The sequence below is a fragment of the Rhinoderma darwinii genome, chromosome 9 (genome assembly GCF_050947455.1).
Source record: "Rhinoderma darwinii isolate aRhiDar2 chromosome 9, aRhiDar2.hap1, whole genome shotgun sequence".
NCBI classification, from domain to species: domain Eukaryota; kingdom Metazoa; phylum Chordata; class Amphibia; order Anura; family Rhinodermatidae; genus Rhinoderma; species Rhinoderma darwinii.
Genome location: NC_134695.1, coordinates 33,097,723 through 33,121,312, shown reverse-complemented (window position 1 = coordinate 33,121,312; position 23,590 = coordinate 33,097,723). Strand labels below are relative to the sequence as shown.

At 41.4% G+C, this 23,590-nt stretch overlaps 1 protein-coding gene across 3 annotated transcripts in view; it reads right to left on the bottom strand.

The window, feature by feature from the left end:
- The window catches only part of ALG1 (ALG1 chitobiosyldiphosphodolichol beta-mannosyltransferase), a 38,640-nt gene extending 15,303 nt beyond the window's left edge, over window positions 1–23,337 (bottom strand). Inside the window, exons 1-8 of one of the 3 annotated variants that reach the window (XM_075837493.1) lie at window positions 23,019–23,337; window positions 20,730–20,807; window positions 19,885–19,988; window positions 18,527–18,675; window positions 15,749–15,838; window positions 11,083–11,193; window positions 10,307–10,425; window positions 2,154–2,192 (exon numbers count right to left, since the gene is read on the bottom strand). In XM_075837493.1, coding sequence (XP_075693608.1) covers window positions 2,154–2,192; window positions 10,307–10,425; window positions 11,083–11,193; window positions 15,749–15,838; window positions 18,527–18,675; window positions 19,885–19,988; window positions 20,730–20,807; window positions 23,019–23,280 — 952 coding nt within the window. In that variant the 5' untranslated portion in view covers window positions 23,281–23,337. The remainder of the gene's footprint in view (window positions 1–2,153; window positions 2,193–10,306; window positions 10,426–11,082; window positions 11,194–15,748; window positions 15,839–18,526; window positions 18,676–19,884; window positions 19,989–20,729; window positions 20,808–23,018) is intronic. The other 2 variants (XM_075837494.1, XM_075837496.1) reach the window with 2 other exon arrangements.
- Window positions 23,338–23,590: the final 253 nt, after the last annotated feature.

The window sequence follows — 23,590 nt, the reverse complement described above, 5'->3', positions numbered from 1 at the left end:
CACGTCAGCCTAGTCTAAGTCCTACACGGGTCTCCCGTGCAGGCAGGAGCCGGGGCTCTGCTGTCTGATGACAGCTGAGCTCCTGCTCCAACGCCCGCGATTGAAGTTTACTTCGATCGCGGCCGTTTAACCCGTTAAATGCCGCCGTCAATAGCGACCGCGGCATTTAACTTTGTTTACAGAGGGAGTGAGCTCCCTCTGTCACCCATCGGCGGCCCGGGAATGCAATCGCGGGTCTCCGATGGGGTGTCATGGCAGCCGGGGGCCTGATAAAAGCCCCCAGGTCTGCCCTGGACATATGCCTGTTAGGACGCGCCGGAGGCACGTCCTAACAGATTGCCTGTCAGATTTACACTGACAGGCAATAATGCTCTGGTATACGAAGCAGCGATCGGAATATCGCACAGTAAAGTCCCCTAGTGGGACTAATAAAATCAGTCATCAAAGTGAAATAAAGATTATTAATAAAAAGTACAGTAAAAAAATAAATAAAACCATTTTTTTTCCATAAAAAGTGGTTTTATTTAGTAAAAGTGTAAAAAAAAAAAAAAGTACACATATGTGGTATCGCCGCGACCGTAATGACTCCATTAATAAAGTTAATATGTAAAATAAACCGCAAAGTGAACACCGTAAAAAAAAAAACACAAAAAAACCATGGCGAAATTGCAATTTTTTTCCATTGCCCCCCAAAAAAGTCATAATAAAAATGAATCAATAAGTCCCATGCACCCCAAAACAGTACCATTCAAAACTACGTCTCGTCCCGCAGAAAACAAGCCCAAAAAATCACTACATTGATGGAAAAATAAAAAAATTACGGCTCTTGGAAAGCGACGATGCAAAAGCAAATAATTTTAGTTCAAAAGTGTTTTTATTGTGCAAAAGTCGTAAAACATAAAAAAAACTCTACATATGTGGTATCGCCGTAATCGTACCGACCCATAGAATAAAGGTAACATGTTATTTACGTCGCATAGTGAACAGCGTCAATTTAAAAACGCATAGAACAATGGCGAAATTTCAGGTTTTTTTTATAATCCCCCCCATAAAGGTTAATAAAAGTTAATATAAAAATTATATGTACCCAAAAATGGTGCTATTAAAAAGAACAACTAATCCCGCAAAAAACAAGTCCTCATACAGCTATGTAGACGAAAAAATAAAAAAGTTATAGCTCTTTGAATGCGACTATAGAAAAACGAATAAAATAGCTTAGTCATTAGGGCCTAAAATGGGCTGGTCACTAAGGGGTTAAAATAGACATTTTGGTTTGTTTGTTTTTTCCTCATGGTTGCTGCCACTAGGGGGGCAAATCTGTATTTCCTATCTAGGTCCACAGGAGCCATACACAGATGAAGAAAAGGCACTGGCCCCCTATTATGTGTAGTATCCTAGGAAAATGCACCCAATAATTATACTGGTGATTTCTTACAGTGGGTACAATTTAAATCAGAGCTGTAATTCCAGTAGACCGATCTATTAAAGTTTGTGCTCTCATTCCAGGACAAATATGGGAAATCTTATGTTCCAATTATGATTTTATTTCACGCCTGTGCTTTTTTTTTTTCCCCCAGGTATATTCAATCTGGAATGTGACGTGAAGTGAGAGTTTTTTGTTTTTGTTTTTTAAATAAAAATGTATCAGTGTGATTGGTGCAACATTGTAATTACATTTTATTAAAAATTATTTGTACTTTTTGAGATACAGCTGCTTTGTATCCTGTATACAGAGCAGCTGTATCTTGCACTGAGACCTGAGTGCATCAGGTCCGCGGGACTGACTGATTCTGTGAAAGCGGGTGCTGCGTGGTCGACACGCAGGATCCTCCTGTTATCGATCACATCTAAGTTATGAACTTAGATGTGATCGATAACAGGTGGATCCGACCCACTGTCACTGAACTAGTCAGTGCCGTTGACCTGACGGATTCAGGTCTCAGCGCTAGATACAGCTGCTCTGTATACAGGATACAAAGCAGCTGTATCTCAAAAAGTACAAATAATTTTTCATAAAATGTCATTACAAAGTTGCACCAATCACACTGATACATATTTTTATTAAAAGTGGAAAAAAATTTTTTTTCAAAGGTGTACATAGCCTGTAAAAAAAACACAAAAAACAGGGATCGTACAAAACATTACATACGTACCGTCAAGTGCACTTAACAATACACTGAAGTCTTCATCCTCTGTAGAAATAAAAAGTGTACATTGGAATACAACAGATCAGGAATTACACACATACAAGGCTCTGTACACTAACTTCAAATCCTTTTGCACAGATGTCCATCCTTAACTACAATGAAGAGACTGCTCTGATATACAATATACCGAACAATACATCTTAGTACCTGCTTTAGGCCCCATGCGCACGAGTGTAAAAAATTACGGATACGCCCGGTTCTATTAGCCACGGACACCTTTCCGTATTGCTTCGGAAGGGTGTCCGTGCTGTAGAACCATGCCGGGAAATATGGAGCATTACCTACTTTGTATGGGAGCATGGCACGAAAATATGGCCCGTGGGTTTCGGCGGCAGCCATGCCTGCAATCGCAGGCTGTGATTACGGGCCTTACTTTACAAGACAGTAATGTTTAAAGAGCCTCTGTCACCAGATTTTGCAACCCCTATCTGGTATTGCAGCAGATCGGCGCTGCAATGTAGATTACAGTAATGTTTTTATTTTTTAAAAACGAGCATTTTTGGCCAAGTTATGACCATTTTCGTATTTATGCAAATGAGGCTTGCAAAAGTACAACTGGGCGTGTTGAAAAGTAAAAGTACAACTGGGCGTGTTGAAAAGTAAAAGTACAACTGGGCGTGTATTATGTGTGTTACATCGGGGCGTGTATTATGTGCGTACATCTGGGCGTGTTTACTACTTTTACTAGCTGGGCGTTCTGAGGAGAAGTATCATCCACTTCTCTTCAGAACGCCCAGCTTCTGGCAGTGCAGATCTGTGACGTCACTCACAGGTCCTGCATCGTGTCGGCCACATCGGCACCAGAGGCTACAGTTGATTCTGCAGCAGCATCAGCATTTGCAGGTAAGTAGCTACATCGACTTACCTGAAAAACGCCGATGCTGCTGCAGAATCATCTGTAGCCTCTGGTGCCGATGTGTCCTCGCTCGTCTGACACGATGCAGGACCTGTGAGTGACAACACAGCGTGATCTCTGGAGAACACGGCTGTGTCTGCACTGCCAGAAGCTGGGCGTTCTGAAGAGAAGTGGATGATACTTCTCGTCAGAACGCCCAGCTAGTAAAAGTAGTAAACACGCCCCGATGTACGCACATAATACACGCCCAGTTGTACTTTTACTTTTAAACAAACCCACTTGGACTTTTGCAAGCCTCATTTGCATAAATACGAAAATGGTCATAACTTGGCCAAAAATGCTCGTTTTTTAAAAATAAAAACGTTACTGTAATCTACATTGCAGCGCCGATCTGCTGCAATAGCAGATAGGGGTTGCAAAATCTGGTGACAGAGCCTCTTTAAGTACAAAATACTGCATATTCCTTTAACCCTTCCTATGCACATTATATCTGTGGTCCCCAACCTGTGGCTCTCCAGCTGTTGTGAAATAGCTGAGAGTTGTAGTTTTCAAAGTATAAATGTATATATTTTAAATTGTAGCTAAACGTTTGACAAACTTCTGACATGTCATAGTGACATGTCAGAAGTTTGGATTGGTGAGGGTCTGAGCACTGAGACCCCCACCAATCGCTAGAACGAAGCAGCTGAAGCGCTAGTGTGGGCGCTCAGCCGCTTCGTGTCTGTTCGGCTTTTTCCGGGAAGCCAATGTATCGAGTACAAGTTCATAGACTTTCTATTGAGTCCTTACACGATACATTTATTTCTGGAAATAGCCGAACAGACACGATGCTTCAGCTGCATCGTTCTAGCGATTGGTGGGGGTCTCCGTGCTCAGACCCTCACCAATCCAAACTTCTGACATGTCACTATGACATGTCAGAAGTTTGTCAAACGTTTAGCTGCACTTTAAGCACACAGTCTATTTTCGACTAGTGGATAAGGCAATTTTTTTCTAATCTGACGTGTTAATTTATGTGGCAATAACTTTGGAATGCTTTTAAGAGAATCTGAGATTGTTTTCTCATGACACATTGTACTTTAAGTTAGTGGTAAAATTTTACATGATACATTCAGTGTTGATTTGTGAAAAACACTAAAATTTGGAGAAAATTGAAAAAAAAATTGCATTTTTATCAATTTAAATGAATCCGCTTGTAAAATATATAGTAATACTATACAACATAGTTACTAGTTAAAATATCCCATATGTCTACTTTATGTTTGAATCATTTATCTTTTATTTTTCTAGGACGCTACAAGGCTTAGAACTTTAGCAGCAATTATTTCCAGTTTCAAGAAAATGTCAACAGCCTTTTTTTTATGGACCAGTTCAGTTTTGAAGTGGCTTTGAGGGCATTATAAATCACCCCATTTTAGGAGTTTCGCAGGAATTGAAGCAAATTTACAAATAATTTTTTTTTTTTCAGAACATCTGTTTTAACCCTTTCAGGACCAAGGGTCATCGATGCCTCAATGACCAGCCCCATTTTTTTCAAATCTGACATGTGTCATTTTATGTGGTAATAACTCTGGAGTGCTTTTGCCTATCCAAGCGATTCAGAGAATGTTTTCTCGTGACATATTGTACTTCAGGTTAGTGGAAAATTGGTCAATAAATTCATAGCTTATTTGTGAAAAACACCAAAATGTAAAGAAAATTTGCAAAAATTATAATTTTTCTAATTTTAAATGTAACATCCCCCATATGTCTACTTTATATTTGCATTGTTTTTTGAACATTATTTTATTTTTCTAGGACGTTACAAGGCTTAGAACTTTAGCAGCAATTTCTCACATTTTCAAGAAAATGTCAAAAAGCTATTTTGTCAAGGACCAGTTCAGTTCTGAAGTGGCTTTGAGGGCCTTATGTACTAGATAGACCACATAAATCACCCCATTTTAAAAACTGCACCCCTCAAAGTATTCAAAACAGCATTCAGAAAGTTTATTAACCCTTTAGGCATTTCACAGGAATTAAAGCAAAGTAGAGGTGAAATTTACAAATTTCATTTGTAGTAAAAAAAAATCTGTAACACAGAAGGTTTTACCAGAGAAATGCAACTCAATATTTATTGCCCAGATTCTGCAGTTTTTAGAAATATCCCACATGTGGCTCTATTGTAATAATGGACTGAAGTACCGGCCTCAAAATGGCCACCATGGTCAACACCCAGCTTGAAAAGTTTCCCCCCTCCCATATACTAATGTGCCACAAACAGGAAGTTGATATCACCAACCATTCCCATTTTATTTAGGTGTATCCATATAAATGGCCCACCCTGTATATAGTTTTTTTCATGTTTTCTAGCGTTTTTGCGCAATAAAAAAACTTTTCTATAAAATTATTTATTTTTTGTGTCACCATATTCTGAGAGCCATAATTTTTTTATTTTTCAGTCAAAAAAGGCTGTGTAAGGGCTTGTTTTTTGCGGGACGGGTTGTAGTTTTTATTGGTATTATTTTGGGGTACATGCACATTTTTGATCACTTTTTATTATTTTGGGAGGGGTGATGACCAAAAAAATAGTGTTGCTAGTATTGTTTTTTAATTATTTTTTGTGGTGTTCACCGTGCGGGAAAAATAATATTATAGTTTTATAGTTGGGGTCGTTATGAACGCGGTGATACCAAATATGTGTACTTTTTTAACGGTTTATTTTTTTCCTATAATAAAAAACTTAAAGGAAAAAAAGCATTTTTTGTTTTTACACTTTTCTAAAACATTTTTATTACTTTTTTTTTTTTACTTGAAGACCTGCAGCACTGATGGCTGCTATAATACATTACACTACCTAGGTTTTGTTTTGTTTTGTCATGCAACCAACGGCAGGACCCGCAATCGGTCCTCGGGGAAGTTTGTTGTAGCAACAAACTTTCCAGTTTGTTGCTACAACAAACTTTCCCTGCGATCACATGATCGGGACCTGAACCAATCAGGTCCCAATCATGTCTCTGGGACCAGAGGCATGAGTTAACAGCGCGATCCGGGTGTCAGCACTACTCTGAGACACCCGGATCGCGCTTTTAACACCCACTGTGAATTCACGTCGGCGCTGCACCGAGCACAGCAAGCGCCGACGTGAATTTACTGTGAGCGGTCAGGAAGCGGTTAATGACGGTGATCATATTCTCTGCAGCCGAACCAATCGGTTCGGCTGTCAGAGAACAGGTTGCTGGGGAGCTGCGGACACTGACACAGCCGGTGTCTGAGCGCTTTTCACAGCGCTATGCCGGCTGGAACAGAGATCTGTATATACACGTCCTGGCAGCACGGGGTATGTGCGAAAAGGACGTGTATGTACAGATTGTCGGCATGAAAGGGTTAATCTATTTTTTTCTGTAACACAGAAGGTTTTCCCAGAGAAACGCAACTCAATATTTATTGCCCAGATTCAACAGTTTTTAGAAATATCCCAACAATGTGGCCCTAGTGTGGTAACGGACTGAAGCGCAGGCCTCGGAAGCAAAGGAGCACCTAGTACATTTTGGGGCCTCCTTTTTATTAGAATATAATTTAGCCACAATTTGGCAAACTACACCCCTCAAGGAATTTATCGAGGGGTATACTGAGCATTTTAACCCCACAGGTTTTTTGGTAAATTTAGTAGTATTAGGCCGTAAAAAAAACAATCTACATTTTTTCCAATAAAACATAGAAATTTTCAATTTTTACAAGGTATAATGGAGAAAAAGCACCCCTAACATTTGAAAACCAATTTCTCCCGATTACGGCAATACCCCATATGTGGTCATACACTTTTGTTTGAACCCACGGCAGGGCTCAGAAGGGAAGGAGCAACATTTGGCTTTTGGAGATCAAGTTTTGCTGGAATGTTTTTTGGGTGTCGTGTCTCATTTTGGGACCAAAACAGTGGAAAACCTCCAAATGTGACCCCATTTGGGAAACAACAGCCCTCAAGGAATTTATCGAGGGGTATAGTGAGCATTTAGACACCACAGGTTTTTTGCTGAATTTATTGGAATTAAGCAGTGAAAATTAATATCAACATTTTTTCACTTCCACAAGGGATAAAAGAGAAAAAGCCGCCCAACATTTGTAAAGCAATTTCTTCCGAGTACGGCAATACCGCACATGTGTTCAAAAACTGCTGTTTGGATACACGGCAGGATTTAGAAAGGAAGGAGTGCTATTTGGCATGCAGATTTGGTCTTTGGGTGTCATGCCATATTTGCAAAACCCCTGCGGGACCAAATCAGTGGAAACCCCCCAAAAGTGAAGCCATTTAGGAAACAAGACACCTGAAGGAATTTATCAAGGGGTATAGTGAGCATTTTGACCCCACAAGTTTTTTTCTGAATTTAGTAAAATTATGCAGTGAAATTGAAAATTTAAATTTTTTCTGATAAAAAAGTGGAAATTTTTAATTTTTACAAGGAATAAAAGGAAAAAAAAACCAACATTTAAATAGAAACTTCTCCCGATTACAGCAATACCCCATATGTGATCATAAACTTCTGTTTGGACACACGGCAGGGCTCAGAAAGGAAGGAGTGCTATTTGGCATGCAGATTTTGCTGATTTGGTCTTTGGGTGTCATGCCGCATTTGCAAAACCCCTGCGGGACCAAATCAGTGGAAACCGCCCAAAAGTGAAGCCATTTGGGAAACAAGACCCGTGAAGGAATTTATCAAGGGGTATAGTGAGCATTTTGACCCCACAGTTTTTTTTGCTGAATTTAGTAAAATTATGCAGTGAAATTGAAAATGACATTTTTTTCTGATAAAAAAGTGGAAATTTGTAATTTTTACAAGGAATAAAAGGAAAAAACCCCAACATTTAAAAAGCAACTTCTCCCGATTACAGCAATACCCCATATGTGATCATAAACTTCTGTTTTGACACACGGCAGGGCTCAGAAAGGCAGGAGAGCTATTTCGCATGCAGATTTTGCCGATTTAGTTTTTGGGCGCCATGTCGCATTTGCAAATCCCTGAGACACCAGAGTACAGTAGAAGCCCCCAAGAAGTGACCCCATTTTAGATACTACACCCCTCAAGGCATTTATCATTTGCCTGGACATATGATAGGACTCAGAGAACCATGCGCATTTGAGGCCTATTTTGGTGATTTTCACAGCATTGGCCCACAATTGCAGGGCTCTGCGGTCAAATTGTAAAACAAACCCCCAAGTAGTGAGCCCTATTATGGAAACTACACCCCTTAGGGCATATTAAGGGGTGTTGTTAGCATTTTGACCCCAAAGGTGTTTTTTCATTAGAAATTAATGCGCAGCGGATCGTGAAAAGTAAAAACTGCACTTTTCCACTGATATGCCATTTTAGTGCACAATATGTTGTGCCCAGTTTGTGCCACTTAAGACAAATACCTCATAAACGGCTAAGCGGGTTCTCCCGGGTATGGTAACGACATATATGTAGACATAAACTGCTGTAGGGTTCAGAAGGGATGGAGCGCCATTTGTCTTTTGGAGTGCAGATTTTGCTTGGTAATAGTTCTGTTTGGGGTTTTGCTGGTATTTCAGTTTATAATGTGGGGGCATATGTAAGCTGTGCGGAGTACATCGGGGCATAATGAGATGGTATAATAACGCGGTAAATAAATAATAATTTGCAGACATGTGGCCAGTGTAGCACTGATAAATGGTGCCAAATCTTATCCGCTTTTGGAACACTCTGCACATTTTGTGTCACCATATTCTGAGAGCCAGAACTTTTTAATTTTTTTCTCCACCGGAGCTGTGTGAGGGCTTATTTGTTGCGGGACAATCTGTAGTTTTCATTGGTACCATTTTGGGGTACATGTGTTTTTTCTTAAAAGAGCAATTCTGACAATATTTTAAATTGTTGGGTTTTTTTTAGTGTTCACCGTGGGCTATAAATGAAATTTTAACTTTATTCTGCGGGTCGATTATGGGGATACCAAATGTATATAGTCTTTTTAGGTTTTTCAGCGTTTACACAATAAAATAACTTTTGTGATTTGTGGTGCGGTTTTCGCAGAAATCCTGCAGCAATGAAAAAAGTTTATACTCACACGGATCGCAGTGATGGCGACACGTCCCACTCTTCTGAGCATAGTTGTAGTCCATGAGATCGCTGCAGCAGTCATATAGGATAAAACGTCATCCCAGGAGGCCGGGCTGCACTCAGAAGAGAGGATTGTGTCGCTAGGACTATGTATAAGTATATGACTAAGTATAACATTTTTTGTTCATTTCAAATAAAAAAAATACCTTTTTTTTTTTCCATTTGTGATTTTGAGGTGTTTCCACCGCAAAAGTCGCAACACATAGCTCTTTGTTGCGGGTTTTTCCTCCTCATTGAATTCAAATGAATAGCAATTTATGCTGCGGATTAAAAAAAAACGCACCGCAGGTCAATTTATGAATTTTTGTTTGGCGGATTTTTTCTACTGTGTGTGGATGAGATTTGTTCAAACCTCTCCCACACTGCGGCTACTGGATTACGCTGAAGATTTTCCGCAGTGAAATCCGTTGCGGAAAGTACGCAGTGTTTACGCCTAGTGTTTTCCTACCCTTAGGCCGAATTCAGACGACCGTAGTATACGTCCGTGTGACAGCCGTTAAAAGAACGGCCGTCACACGGACGCATGTATTTCAATGGGGCCGTTCACACGGCCGTTGCTTTATCGGACCGTGGGTAAGGTCCATTGAAAGATAGAACATGTCTTATTTTCTTACGTTTTCACGGATCCCTAGATAGACTCAAGTTTATGGGGATCTGTGAGAACGGGTCTCGCATCGGTGCAACTCTGACGTGAAATACTCGCTGCTGGATAATCTGAAGAGTCTATCACAAGAAGCAGCAGCAGAAATACAAGGACGGTAAATCCGGTCATAGCTTCTCTACCGCTTCAGCGTGCGACTGCTACTGGTTCAGTGTATATGTAGTGAAAGACTACAAGCAATCTCCTCTTTCTTCAGCAGATTAACCCCTTTATAAGCCGCTGTCTCTTCCCGCTTTAGGGGTGAGTTCACACAGTAGTTACAGCACGGCTGTGATGTGGTTTCACAGCAAATCGGTGTGCTTTTCAAATTGATTCATGATGGTGGCTCCGTTGCGGGTAAAACAGCTGTTCTCCTGAAAATTGCGCAACAATTATAATTTTAAAAACTACAATGATTTGTGTTGGTTAACCGCAAGTTCTTTTCAAGTTATTTATTTCCTCATGAGAGGAAAGGTAAAAAGCAGCAAAATACCTGTCCAGCTTGTACTACTTATCAGTAAGGCAGGTCTTCTCTCATTGTATTTAACCATACCATTTGTAAGGTTTTTTTCTGTGAATGCTGATTTCTCTACGTGGGATGTATATTCTGATCTATAAAAAAAATGTCAAAAAATAAAGCAAATGAATGTAACTTGACATTTCGGTTTTATGTAAATAAAACGATAACTGTATAAATTAGAACAAGTCCTATAACTTCCTGATATACTTTGTGTTTTAATGCTTTGCAATTTTCAAATATTTGTTTGCGGTAAATGAATGAGAATATTCTTGCTTTCATCCAGAGGTTAAAAACCCTAAAGCTCCGTTCACACCGCCATCATGGTTTCCGTCACACAAAGGAAATTAACGCCGCCGACGGACCTCACTGACTATAATGGAATCTGTCGGGGCGTCCATCGTTGTGATGGGAAGAATAGCGTTGCATGTGGAGCACCGGACTGGGTTAGTGGCTAATTAATAATAAGATTAAAACAAAACTGATCATCACAAAACTATGACGTGACTTGAGAACAAAAAAATGACTTCGAAATTATTGCAGACAAAAACTGGATGCCACTTTTCTGTTTTTCTAAAGAAAAAAAACAAAAACAAAAAAACAACAACCAGCTGAAATCTGATTGGTTGCCATGGATAAAACTGCTGTTCTGATTTGCATTACTTCTTAGACATGAGATTTTCTATATGTTTTCAGCAAAAGGACAGTTTATTCAACCTTATTTATATAATCCAAGAATTTTTAACGTTTACCTAGCTTTGAAAGGTGCATAGTCCACTGCGAGTTTCATGAAAAGCTGGTGCTGAAGCTCCACAGGCGTTTCTTTAAATATTGATGGTGGCATATCATACAGAGTGATGGCTCTGCAATAGTAAAGAAATAGATTTAATGTTGGTGAGCATAAAATAGACATGCATAGGTTGTCTGCATATACACACAGATATGTTTACATTCGATACAGCATTGGGATAGGGAATATTACGAGTCCTTGACTGCTCATCAGCTCTAGGTATGATACCTTTTCTGTATTACTTAACATGTGAAATGGTTTAGCAGATCTATACACATATTGACACAAGTATTTGAAAATATATCTACATCGTTAACAGAATTTTTTTGAGTAGTCACCGTAAAATGCTTTTGTTGTCCAGTTAATTGAGGGACACAGACCGTGGGTATATGATGTTGCCACAAGGAGGCTTGACAATAAGAATTAAAAAAAGTGGCCCCATCTACAGGATATACCCTGTCTGCAGACACTGAGCTATTCAGTCTGTTCGCAAGCAGTGGGAGAAGCAGAAGCAAAGCAAGAAAATGGTATGCCAAAACAATAGAGGAGAAGCTCTCAAACTAACAACCATAAACAAATAAACTTGAAAACACAATGGGTGGAAGCGGTGTCCCCCAATGAACTGGATGATAATATGATTTAAGTGCGAAAAAAATCCTGTTTTCTCGTTCGTTGCATTGGGGGACACAGACCGTGGGACATCCTAGAGCAGTCCCCAGGTGCAGGACATGGTCATCTATTTCACAGATGCTTGCAAGACCTTGCTACCCAGGGAAGTGTCTGCAGAGGCAAAAATTGTGCACCGGATAGAACTTGACAAAAAAAAAAAGTGTGTAAGTAAGACCATGTGGCTACCTTGCACACCTGAAGGGCAGAAGCTTGATGGCGCACAATCCAGGAAGCTCCAACCGCTCTGGTAAAGTGGGCCGTGAACCAAAAAGGGGGAACCTTCCCCCAAACCAGGTAAGCCTTGCGAATAGTCAACCAAATCCAGCCGACTATAGTGGCCGGCAACCCATTCCTGGGACCCTCCGGGAGGTTGAACTAGTAATCTGACTTCCGGAATTAAGCAGTTAGTAAAAGGTAAGTCCGCAACATCCAGGTTGTGGAGAGAATGCTCCCTGGGATGATTGGGAGATGGACAAAAGAACTGTAAAATAGCAAGACAAAGCTGCCAATTCAGAGACCCTCCCGAAGTCACTGCAACCAAAGCAAAGAAGACAAAGAGAGATTTCTTGCATAGGTTCAAATAGAGAGGACTTCAAGACCTTCAAAATCAAATTGAGATCCGTATCGTAAGACGATGATGGGAACCGTGTGAGCAACCTACTGTAGAAAAGTCTTGACTTCAGACTTCTATGCCAACGGGTGACCGAACAAGATGGAGAGTGCTGACACCTGTCTCTTAAAACAACCAATGGCCAAATCTTGATCTATGCCACCCTGGAGAAAGGAAAGAACTCTGGATAGAGAAAACCGTAAAGGAGGAATATTGCGATCCTCACACCAATGAAAGTAGGTCTTCCAGGTACGATGGTAATTGTGGGCAGAGGAAGGCTTCCTAGCCTTGAGCATACTGAGAATAACTGAGAAACCGCAAGCCCTCACATTGGTGGCCTAAACAGCCACGCCGTTAAACGTAGAAACCTTAAATTATGGTGGAAGAGAGGTCCCTGAGAGAGGAGGTCAGGACGGAGAAGCAACGGCAGCTGTCCACGTACCAACAACATCGAAGCCAGTGTAGTGCTACCAGGAATCCCCTTGGCCTTGAGCCTGGTGGAGGAGCCAAGGCAAAGGGGGAAACACATACAGGAGCCTGAAAGAAGCAACGAGAGCATCAACAGCGCAGGCCTATGGAACCTGGGCTCGGGAGATGAAGCAGGGAACTTGATGATTGAACCCGAATGCCATAAAGTCCACAACCGGCTGGCCCCGTCTGGGGCAAATCTGATCAGAGATCTCCTGGTGGAGGGACCACTACCGGGGATCTAGCTTTTTGGGACTGAGGAAGTCTGCGACCCAGTTGTCGACCCCGGGAATGTGTCCTGCCATTAGAGTGGGAACGTGATCTTCCGCCAAGACGGGAATTTCATGTAGCCTTGGCCATCACTGCCGCGCTGCGGGTACCGCCCTGATGATGGAGATAAGCTACAGCCGTAACATTGCCTGTTTGAACTCGCACCACATGTCCGGACAGCAGCAATGTCCAGTGCAGCAGGCAAAGAAAAATTGCTCTCTACCCCAGTAGGTTGATGAGGAGAGAGGATACCTGTGTAGACCAGAGCCCCTGAGAGAGGGTTACAAAAAGTTCCTCCCCACCCCTAGAGACTGGCATCTGTGGAGAGGATTTGCCAGAAGGAAGGAGCGATCCACCATCGAAGCGATTGACAAACTGCGAGGGGAAGCAAGAACCGTTGATTCAAGGAGTCCATGGAACAGTTCCAATGGTAAAGGATCGCCCCCTGAAGTGGGTGCGTGTGGAAATGCACACATGGGATGGTCTCGAAAGAGACCTCCATGATTCTAACAACCCTCATGCAGGAGCGGAGTGAAGTCAGAGCTGCCGCCCGCAACAAGTGAATCCTGTCCTGAAGGTCTGAGTCATTCTGGAGAAAGGAAGACCCTCGCAAACTGGCAAGATTTGGAGCAGTTGACAATCCAACTGAACCAGCACAGTGTCAAGAGTGATCCAGAGCACTGTTTAGCGGTCTTCACCTGAGTCTGCTAGGGGGAAAAAAAAAGAAAAATAATATGAAAAAAAACAACAACTCCCACAGTGTTTAAAGCTCAGGGACTGAGGCTAGGGCACCAGCAGGAAAAACGAAAAAAGGCCAAGGGCCGGTCCTACATGGTTTCAGAACTGTCTTCCAGACGTGCTCGTCCTGAGACAAAGATGCAGCAAGCATGGTCAGGAGGTCCTGTGTCCCCAGCAGCATCTGTCTGAATGCAGGAGAGACAGAGAAGGGAAGATAGGCCACGCCCTCAAACCGCCGCTGGTGGTCATGTCTAGCTAATCGGAGGAGGCGGATTCTTCATGAGGGGATAGTGAAGAAGCCCACTGGAGCACTATTAGACGAGCGGAGGGCCTGCCCCCTGCCTAGTTACACCACACACTTCCTTAATATGGCGCCGCCAGCACAAGTTGGCCAAAAATGGCGCCGCCTATATTATAAAGTTAAAGATGGCATCGCCGGCTACAGGCCGGCTGGAAATGGCGCCTATTAAAGAGGCTCTGTCACCAGTTTATAAGTGCTCTATCTCCTACCTAATCTGATGTAATGTAGATAGCAACAGTTTTTTTTAATGACGATTTTTAGTTTTATGATAATTTGTTCTAAATGCCCAACTGGGCGTTTTTTTTAACTTTTGACCAAGTGGGCGTTGTAAAGAGAAGTGTATGACGCTGACCAATCAGCGTCATACATTTCTCTTCATTCATGTCCAGCTGTACTCACATGCATAAAACTAAAAATCATCATAACTCGATCAAAAATAAAAACAGTTTTTGTTTTTTCTTAAAATTTTATCTACATTACATCGCCTATCAGATCAGGTAGGAGATAGGTCACTTATAAACTGGTGACAGAGCCTCTTTAAATGTTAATTGGCTGGAGAGCCAAAAAAAATAAAAATAGCGGCTAGTGGGTGGAGTCAAGGGTACTCCAGGTAGTGTGCTCAGTGCTGTACACAAGTAGAGGACAGGGGGTAGTAACACTCACTGTCCATGTCTACATCTTCCCATCTCCCAGATGTGTGACCAGCAGGAGAACCTCCTCAGTGGTTCACCCTTTAGTAAGAGGAGACACAGGTGGGAGAAATTGTGAGAGATGCTCTTTAGATTTGCTGGCGCTCTTGTCCCACTTGCCTTCATAGGCAGGCAAACAACGGCGCATTTGTAGTATGAAACCATGCACCCGCCTCGGAGGGGTCAACAGGGGGACTATGTTAACCCTGTTTTCTATCTAAAAAGGGAAAAAATAAAAAATAAAATAAACTAACAAACTAACATAAAAAAAATGGTAAAGACTGCTGCATTAGCTGGAGTGTCTGCCTCCTATGGATACTAATCTAAGACTGACTAGCTCAGAGTCTGTAAGCAGGGAATATCCTGTAGAAGCCACTTTTTCAGTTCTTTGCATCAAGCCTTCTAGTGGCAACAGCACATACCCACAATCTGTGTCCCCCAATGCAACGAACGAGAAATATGGATTATAACCTCATGTGTATTAATATATCTATAAATGTATGTACCTAAAGTTATCACCATCTATCTGCATTTTGCAATACTTCTGTGCTATATATAGTTCTCATAAAAGGGTCAGGTCCCCAAAACTTCTCCTCTCTACCTCTTTGAGAAGACCACCAAGACTAGATTTCAGATAACTACAATGTATCTGTAACAGTAAGTCATCCCAATGTAACCTTAGCTGTGTTCTGGTCAGATAGATTTCTAGGGTCAATCCTTCCTTGATCTGGTGTGATGTAATCATAACATGAATAGTAAGTTGCACTTCTCCAAATTATTACTCTCTATGTGACGTAGCTATAAAAGGCTCCATTTTGTTCACCATTTTCGTTTCACATCACACGTTTGGTGTCATGATACAGCAAATTAAATTGAGTCTTACTTTATTCCCCAGTTACGAAGCAAGTCTTCCTTCATGGCATTTGTTACACAGAAATTATAATTTGACAGTCGGCCAAAAAATTTTTCATAACTGAAAAAAATAATAATCAATAAACAAATGTTAAAGAGTGTATATATGTATAAAGAATTTACTATAATTTCAGTTAAAAATAGAATACATAAAATTTAAAATAAAAATATACAACTTAAAAGACTATACCCAGCCTGTAGCTTTGCCTTTAGATTTAGGTTATTTTTTCTTTAACCCCTTAGTGACCACTAATACGCCTTTTTACGTGATTCACTAATGGGCTTTAGGCTAGGCTGACGCCTTTTCACATCAGCCTAGTCTAAGTCCTGCACGGGTCTCCCGTGCAGGCAGGAGCCGGGGCTCTGCTGTCTGATGACAGCTGAGCTCCTGCTCCAACGCCCGCGATCGAAGTTTACTTCGATCGCGGCCGTTTAACCCGTTAAATGCCGCCGTCAATAGCGACCGCGGCATTTAACTTTTTTACAGGGGGAGTGCGCTCCCTCTGTCACCCATCGGCGGCTCACGAATGCAATCGCGGGTCTCCGATGGGGTGTCATGGCAGCCGGGGGACTGATAAAAGCCCCCAGGTCTGCCCTGGACATATTCCTGTTAGGACGCGCCGGAGGCACGTCCTAACAGATTGCCTGTCAGATTTACACTGACAGGCAATAATGCTCTGGTATACGAAGTATACCAGAGCATTATATCAGCGATCTGAACATCGCACAGTAAAGTCCCCTAGTGGGACTAATAAAATCAGTCATCAAAGTGAAATAAAGATTATTAATAAAAAGTACAGTAAAAAAATAAATAAAACCATTTTTTTCCATAAAAAGTGGTTTTATTTAGTAAAAGTGTAAAAAAAAAAAAAAAGTACACATATGTGGTATCGCCGCGACCGTAATGACTCCATTAATAAAGTTAATATGTAATTTAAACCGCAAAGTGAACACCGTAAAAAAAAAAACGCAAAAAACAATGGCGAAATTGCAATTTTTTTCCATTGCCCCCAAAAAAGTCATAATAAAAATGAATCAATAAGTCCCATGTACCCCAAAACAGTACCAATCAAAACTACGTCTTGTCCCGCAGAAAACAAGCCCAAAAAATCACTACATTGATGGAAAAATAAAAAAATTACGGCTCTTGGAAAGAGACGATGCAAAAACAAATAATTTTAGTTCAAAAGTGCTTTTATTGTGCAAAAGTCGTAAAACATAAAAAAACCTCCACATATGTGGTATCGCCGTAATCGTACCGACCCATAGAATAAAGGTAACATGTTATTTACGTCGCATAGTGAACGGCGTCAATTTAAAAACGCATAGAACAATGGCGGAATTTCAGTTTTTTTTTATAATCCCCCCCAAAAAGGTTAATAAAAGTTAATATAAAAATTATATGTACCCAAAAATGGTGCTATTAAAAAGCACAACTAATCCCGCAAAAAACAAGTCCTCATACAGCTATGTAGACGAAAAAATAAAAACGTTATAGCTCTTTGAATGCGACTATAGAAAAACGAATAAAATAGCTTGGTCATTAAGGCCTAAAATGGGCTGGTCACTAAGGGGTTAATACGTCCAAGGACCCAGGAATGTTTCATTTCTCAAAATGTTGGGTTTAGATGGAAAAGGGTCCACTTGTCGTATCTAGGGGTTACCATTACCAAAAACCTGTTCTCCCTCATACCCAAGAACAATTTAGGGAAATTACACAGGTAAATCTTTTGGAGGAATGGTCCCATTATATTGCATGGATGAGGAGACTATCGGTCATACAATAGAACAATTCTTCCTAAACCGCTGTATTTATTATATATTATTTAGCTGCACAATTTTCTCAACTAGAAGTGTGGAACAATAACCCACATTACACAAGAAGGCATGGTTTGAATTTTTTTCTATGTCTTACACTTCCCCATGGGCTCATAAAGTGACACGTCAGATTTGAAAACTGAGGCTCTGTCGGGAAGGTCAAAAGTGGCTGCAGCGGGAAGGGTGATTATTTTTATGATACTCTTTGACATGCTGTTTAATGTTGTTTTCTTATTTTCCCTCCCCTTTTTGTTATAATTATTTTTTTTTGTTTTCCTTAACCTTCCCCCTAAATTTGACATTGATATGCTGAGGCATTGCGTTAACCTACTTGACTGTATGCCACACTTTTTTATTTGTAGTTACTTTTTTTTCTGTGCATCCCGCACTTTTCCTCTATTGAGAAGTTTATGGAACATTAATACTGTATTGAAAAAAAAAAATAAATAAAAATTCAAAAGGCTATGGCAACTTTCCAATCACTGTGCCCCTGCGGGACAGACGGGTTCAGTGAAGGCGGGTCCTGCGTGTCTCTGACACACACAGGCTCCACCTGTAATCTATCACATCTGAGTTCATAACTTAGATGTCATTGACACGCAGGCTCCATCTGTAATCTGAGACATGCCGGACCCGCTGTCACTGAACCCATCAGGTCCGTGGGACTGACTGATTCAGATCTTAGCAAACGATACAGCTGCTAAGGCCATTAAATAAACTTCTGGTTTGGGAAGCTAGTGCCTGATTGTTTACATTTTAGGGGGAATTACGTAGCTGCCCCTATATAGAGTGCTCTTTCCCCATAACGGGGGCACTTTTGTACTTCAGGAAAAAGATTCAAAACTTAGCGAACTTTAAAAAAATAATAATAATAATTTAACAGAATAATAGCTGTGTCCTTTTTAGTATAAAATTTTTTGGACATACGAACCATTTTGCAACGCGTACAATTGGATGTCTAGGTCCATTTGTCAAACTCATAATAGAGTACCCATAGTTATGCCAGTCAATAATCAGTTGACATCTTCTCAGAAGACAAAAGAACCAGGTTACTGCTATGGCAGGTAAACCTGGAGGATTCTACCTTAAAAGAGAAAAAAAAGGTCTCAGATTTTACCAACAAGAGCAAGAAAATGTAGACATATACAAACTACGGCAACAATCCAGTAAATTCTAGCAAAAGCTTTACCTGTATGCTACTGGGAATTGTATCAGCAAGGCCTCATGCACACGACCGTAAGGGTTTTTTTTACTGTCCGCAAATACGGGTCAGATGGCTACACATTCGTAGTTGTCCGCAATTTCAGAAGCTCCCATGGGCTTCTATGGGCGAGTACGTGTCGCGATTGCGGACAAGAATAGGACATGTTCTATATTTTGCCTTATTTGTAACATAATATTGGTCTTCAAAGGGGTTCTTTGCTAAACAGAGCAATTCTGTTAATCCCATTACTTTGAGGTACTGCTATTATTTGCTAATGACAGTATTCTTGCACAGTCTTGATTAAATATATCCTACAGTTTCGTACAGTTCCCATGTAGACCTATATATCTTCTTGGTTACAGAAAATGTCTAAAGTGTGTTATTACCATCCATCTGACCCCTCTTCTACAGTTTGTAGGTTAGCAGTAGGACAGGGGGAGTGAAATAACAAATATCATATTTGAATGATTGCAACCCACAGAAAACCCCTTTAAATAATAAAGTGTTCATCATGCAGTTCTTTAAAAAAAAACAAAAAAAACTTTTGTACCAACATCAACGGTTCAATCTAATTGAAAATGTTAATACAAATGAATAAGGGCAAGTTGTGAGATTTGTTAATTAACTAAGTAACGGATATTCTGGGGTGACTACACACTATACATCTTCAGCTATGAAGACAAGTTATAAAGAACATTGAAAAAAGTTAGAGGTCCAGCACACGATATGATATGAAAAAATACAAAACTGTTTAAGTCAAAATTAAAACAAGAAATTAAAAGATTTATTAATTAATGCTATGATTAAGAACTGAAAAGTTCGAAACGCGTAGGCGTTCTTTCCCAGGATTTTTTAATTTCTTGTTTTAATTTTTACTTCAATAAACAGTTTTGTATTTTTTCATATCATATCAGGTGCTGGACCCCTAACTTTTTTCCTTGGATTTCTTCCTACTCCCGACGTAGCTCTCTTAGCCGTGCACCGAATAATCATGGAATGTGGCGTCCTTACTTCGGATGAGTGGTGAGCGGACCAATTTTTCTTGTATAAAAAATCAATACAGCTAAACGTAGAACAGTCCTCACCTGAAGAAGGATGAACGAAGGGGGATCAATCTTCAACAGTTCCCAAAAGAGCTGAACAGCCTGCACAGTGACCTTCAGGACGTACCGAAGTACCCTTGGTCCAGCTGAAAGAAAAATATTTTTTTTTCCCCATTTACCAGATCTCAGATTTGATGTGATGAACATGAAGACCTTGCTACATAAAAATGATCACAACTTAAAAGGGAACCTGTCACTTTGAACTAGCTGTCCTTTCTGCTGGCATCATAGCAAAGAGCAGGAGGAGATGAGCAGATTGATGTATAGATTGTGGGAAAAGACTTCGTGTAAATCCCCTCTCAGGCCCCATGTACACGGCCGTGCCCGTAATCACAGTTCGTGATTACGAGCACGGCGGGCCGCTGACTGTCGCGGACAGCCATCCGTATTTATAGGCCGTGCTCCCATATAAAGTACGGGAGCACGGTCCGTAAAAAGCAAAAAATAGGACATGTCCTATCTTTGTATGGCATCCATCATAGGCATCTGTTTAACGAATACATCATGGGCTTTTCAATGGCTTTCCATGACATATCGGTTACGGTTACCATTATAGCCTATAGGTGCCTGACAGTGGCATTCATAACCCATAGACGTATAAGTTTAATGGACACATCATGAAAAGGGTCATGAAAATGTATGACGTATACATTAAGCGAATACCATTATAGTCTATGGTGACGGATGCCAATGTAGGCATCCGTCACAACTTCCGTTTAATGTATAGGTCAGGTGCTTTTCAACAAAGACAATAAAACGCAGTGTGAAAGGTGCCATATAATTGAACAAAAGCCGAATTAAACAAACAAATCTCTAATAAGCATTACCTTTTAGCACCTTGAAGTCCGATAGATGATGCATTTTTATTTTCTGATTGTTCAAGACGTCTTTGTGAGGATCAGTTTCTTTTAAAATAGAAAAGGAAAAAGACATTACATATTGTTCCATGCACTGCACAATTGCTGTATATCTCCACACAAACTTTACACAGCACTCTAGAACTTCCCAAAAACGTCCCTTTCTCCCTGAGTACACATGCACGCTCGGCCAAGAACGGATGTGTATGGGGAAGTCGGAATAAAAAGCTGTCGGCCAAACGAGCATCCGGCCAACAGTTTCGATACCGTGCACCTCCAAACGGTTCGATACAGTTATTTCATGTATTTCGATACTAAGCTGTGCAGCGGCACAGCTTAGCATTGTAACACATGAATGTATGAGAGCGGGGCTGCAGCTGTGTAATACTGCCATTGCCCCGCTCCTGATTCCTGGCAAGTGCGCGCTGTCAGCATGATGTGATGCGGCCGGGACTGAAGACCGAACACGGCGGACGCACTGCCAAACACCCCCATGTTTTGTCTTCAGTGCCTGAACCACCTCATGCTGACCGCGCACGCACTTCCTGTCAGGAGTGTGGCAATGACTGTATTACACAGCCAAAGCCCCGCTCTATAACGGCGGAGATCAGAGAAACCTCTCATCTCCGCCGCTATTCCCCTCAATGCTGCGATCAAAGCGGACCACAGCTTTCAAGGGAAAATGAGAAGGGGGGATGCCCCTTGGATCGCGTCACAGGACTCCCTGTGATGCGATTTAGGGTTTATACCATATATGGGCAGACAGCCCAGGGTCCATTGAAGGACCCCAGGGCTGTCTTACCATATTTCCTGTCAGGTATGTCCTAACAACTGCCTGTGTACTATCCGTACACAGGCTAATGTACTGGCATATAGATATATTCTAGTACATTAAAGTTTAAAAATAAAGTAAAAACATAATGTAATATGAAATTAAAAAAAATACACATACACATTTTTTACAATAAACTAAAAATAAGTCTCAATACATAAAATATTCACATATTCAGTATTGGCCGTAATAACCTGCACAACCATTTTTTTGCATCATTTATGGTGTACGCTGTAAAAAAATAAAATAAAAATTGCTTTCTATCACTTATTGTGGATCCACAATCTATCTTGTTTTTGCCTCTCTGCCTTTCAGTAGCCATAACTTTTTTATTTTTTCATTGACGTGGCTATATGAAGTCTTGTTTTACGCAGGAGAAATGTATTTTTTTTCCGCGCAGTTTGGTTGATAAAATTTCTTTACTGTTTAAGTTATATAACTTATTTTTGCGGCGTGAATATAGGAAAAAGCGATTTTCAACGTTTTTTTTTTTTTAACAGACAGCCCTGGGATCGTTTCTAGGTCCCTAGGGCTGTCTGCAGTGGGCTCCCCAGTCTCACGTTGCATTACCGGATTTCCGGTGACGCAATCAAAGAGGCGAGTCCCCTTTTAATCATGCCATGGTCAAAGTGTTTTACGGCTGTGGTCTGAGATTTTTCCGATCCCAGCTATATTCAGGCTTCTGGGAGTATGAGCGCTCACAAGCCTCCTCTACAGTGACACTAAGGCCCCATGCACACAAACGTATTTTTTGCAGCCGCAATTCACCCGCAAATCTGCAAGGGTGAATTGCGGCCCCATTCATTTCAATGGGCCCACGCACATGAACGTGGTTTCCAGGAGCCTGGACCGCAAAAAGAAGCAACATGTCTTATCACGGCCGTGTTTTGCGGTCCAGGCTCATAGAAATGAATGCACGCGGCCATGTGCACAGCCCGCGATTTGTGGGTGGCCACGGGTGACACTCTGCAGTCGTCCGAACCGCAAGTCACGGCCCGTGCACATGGCTACGGTCGTGTGCATGAGGCCTTAGAGACGTCGCTGTAGACTCGGGACCTGGATGCCTACTGTAAAAATACAGCGGGCAGTCGATAAGGGGTTACCAACGTCACATATCCGCTTTCAAACAAGTCATATTTACATACCACAATGTCAGAACGCCCAACGCTTTTACGCTGACATAAATGATCATTTGCACGATCAAGGCACGTTTTTATTGGCAGTTGTTCAGCCGCTTCATCCATTTATATTAAGCGATCATCGTGCACGCTCGCTCGGCATTGGAACTTGCGTAGATGGGCTTTTAGTTTGTCACATTTACTTTTTATTACATATGGGGTTAGAGTAAGAGGTCAGCATGACTGTGAAGGTAGTTCCTGTGTGTGCATTTACAATTCAGAGCTTACAATTCAGTTCTGATTGCTTACCACGGAAGCCGACGAGGGTCACACTAAACCCATTTCTAACCAGTGACAAGGCATGATACGTCATCCGCGGGCTGCGGCCCACGTCTCCTAGAACCAGCACACACACCTGGGACGGGCTGCCGGGGAATATAAAGGCGGTAGCGCACACCAGCGCGACAATCAGCGGCACGGCATACAGTATGCAAGCGGGGCCGGCACCAAACAGCAGCAGACTTGCCGCACACGTACATCCCGCCAGCACCAGCGCTGTCACACCAGCCATGATCTGTGTACGGAACAAACCTCAGACAGGCGACATAGCGCTTAGCCACGCCTCCCTCCTGCTGATTGGCTGCTCTCCTCCACTTCTGGGAACGTGGTGGACGTGTCACTGTACCGACTCGCCAGTGCTGCCATCAGGCGGTTATTATTGGAAACTGCTCACATACAACCACTGCATCGGAAACAAGCCTAGCTGCCTGCAGATACAACATGTCACCCTCTCTGTATTGAATCAGTATGAACTCTGCTTCCTCTTAGAAACAAGTCGGAAGATATGATCGGGACAAAACTAAAAAAAAGTTTATTGTCAT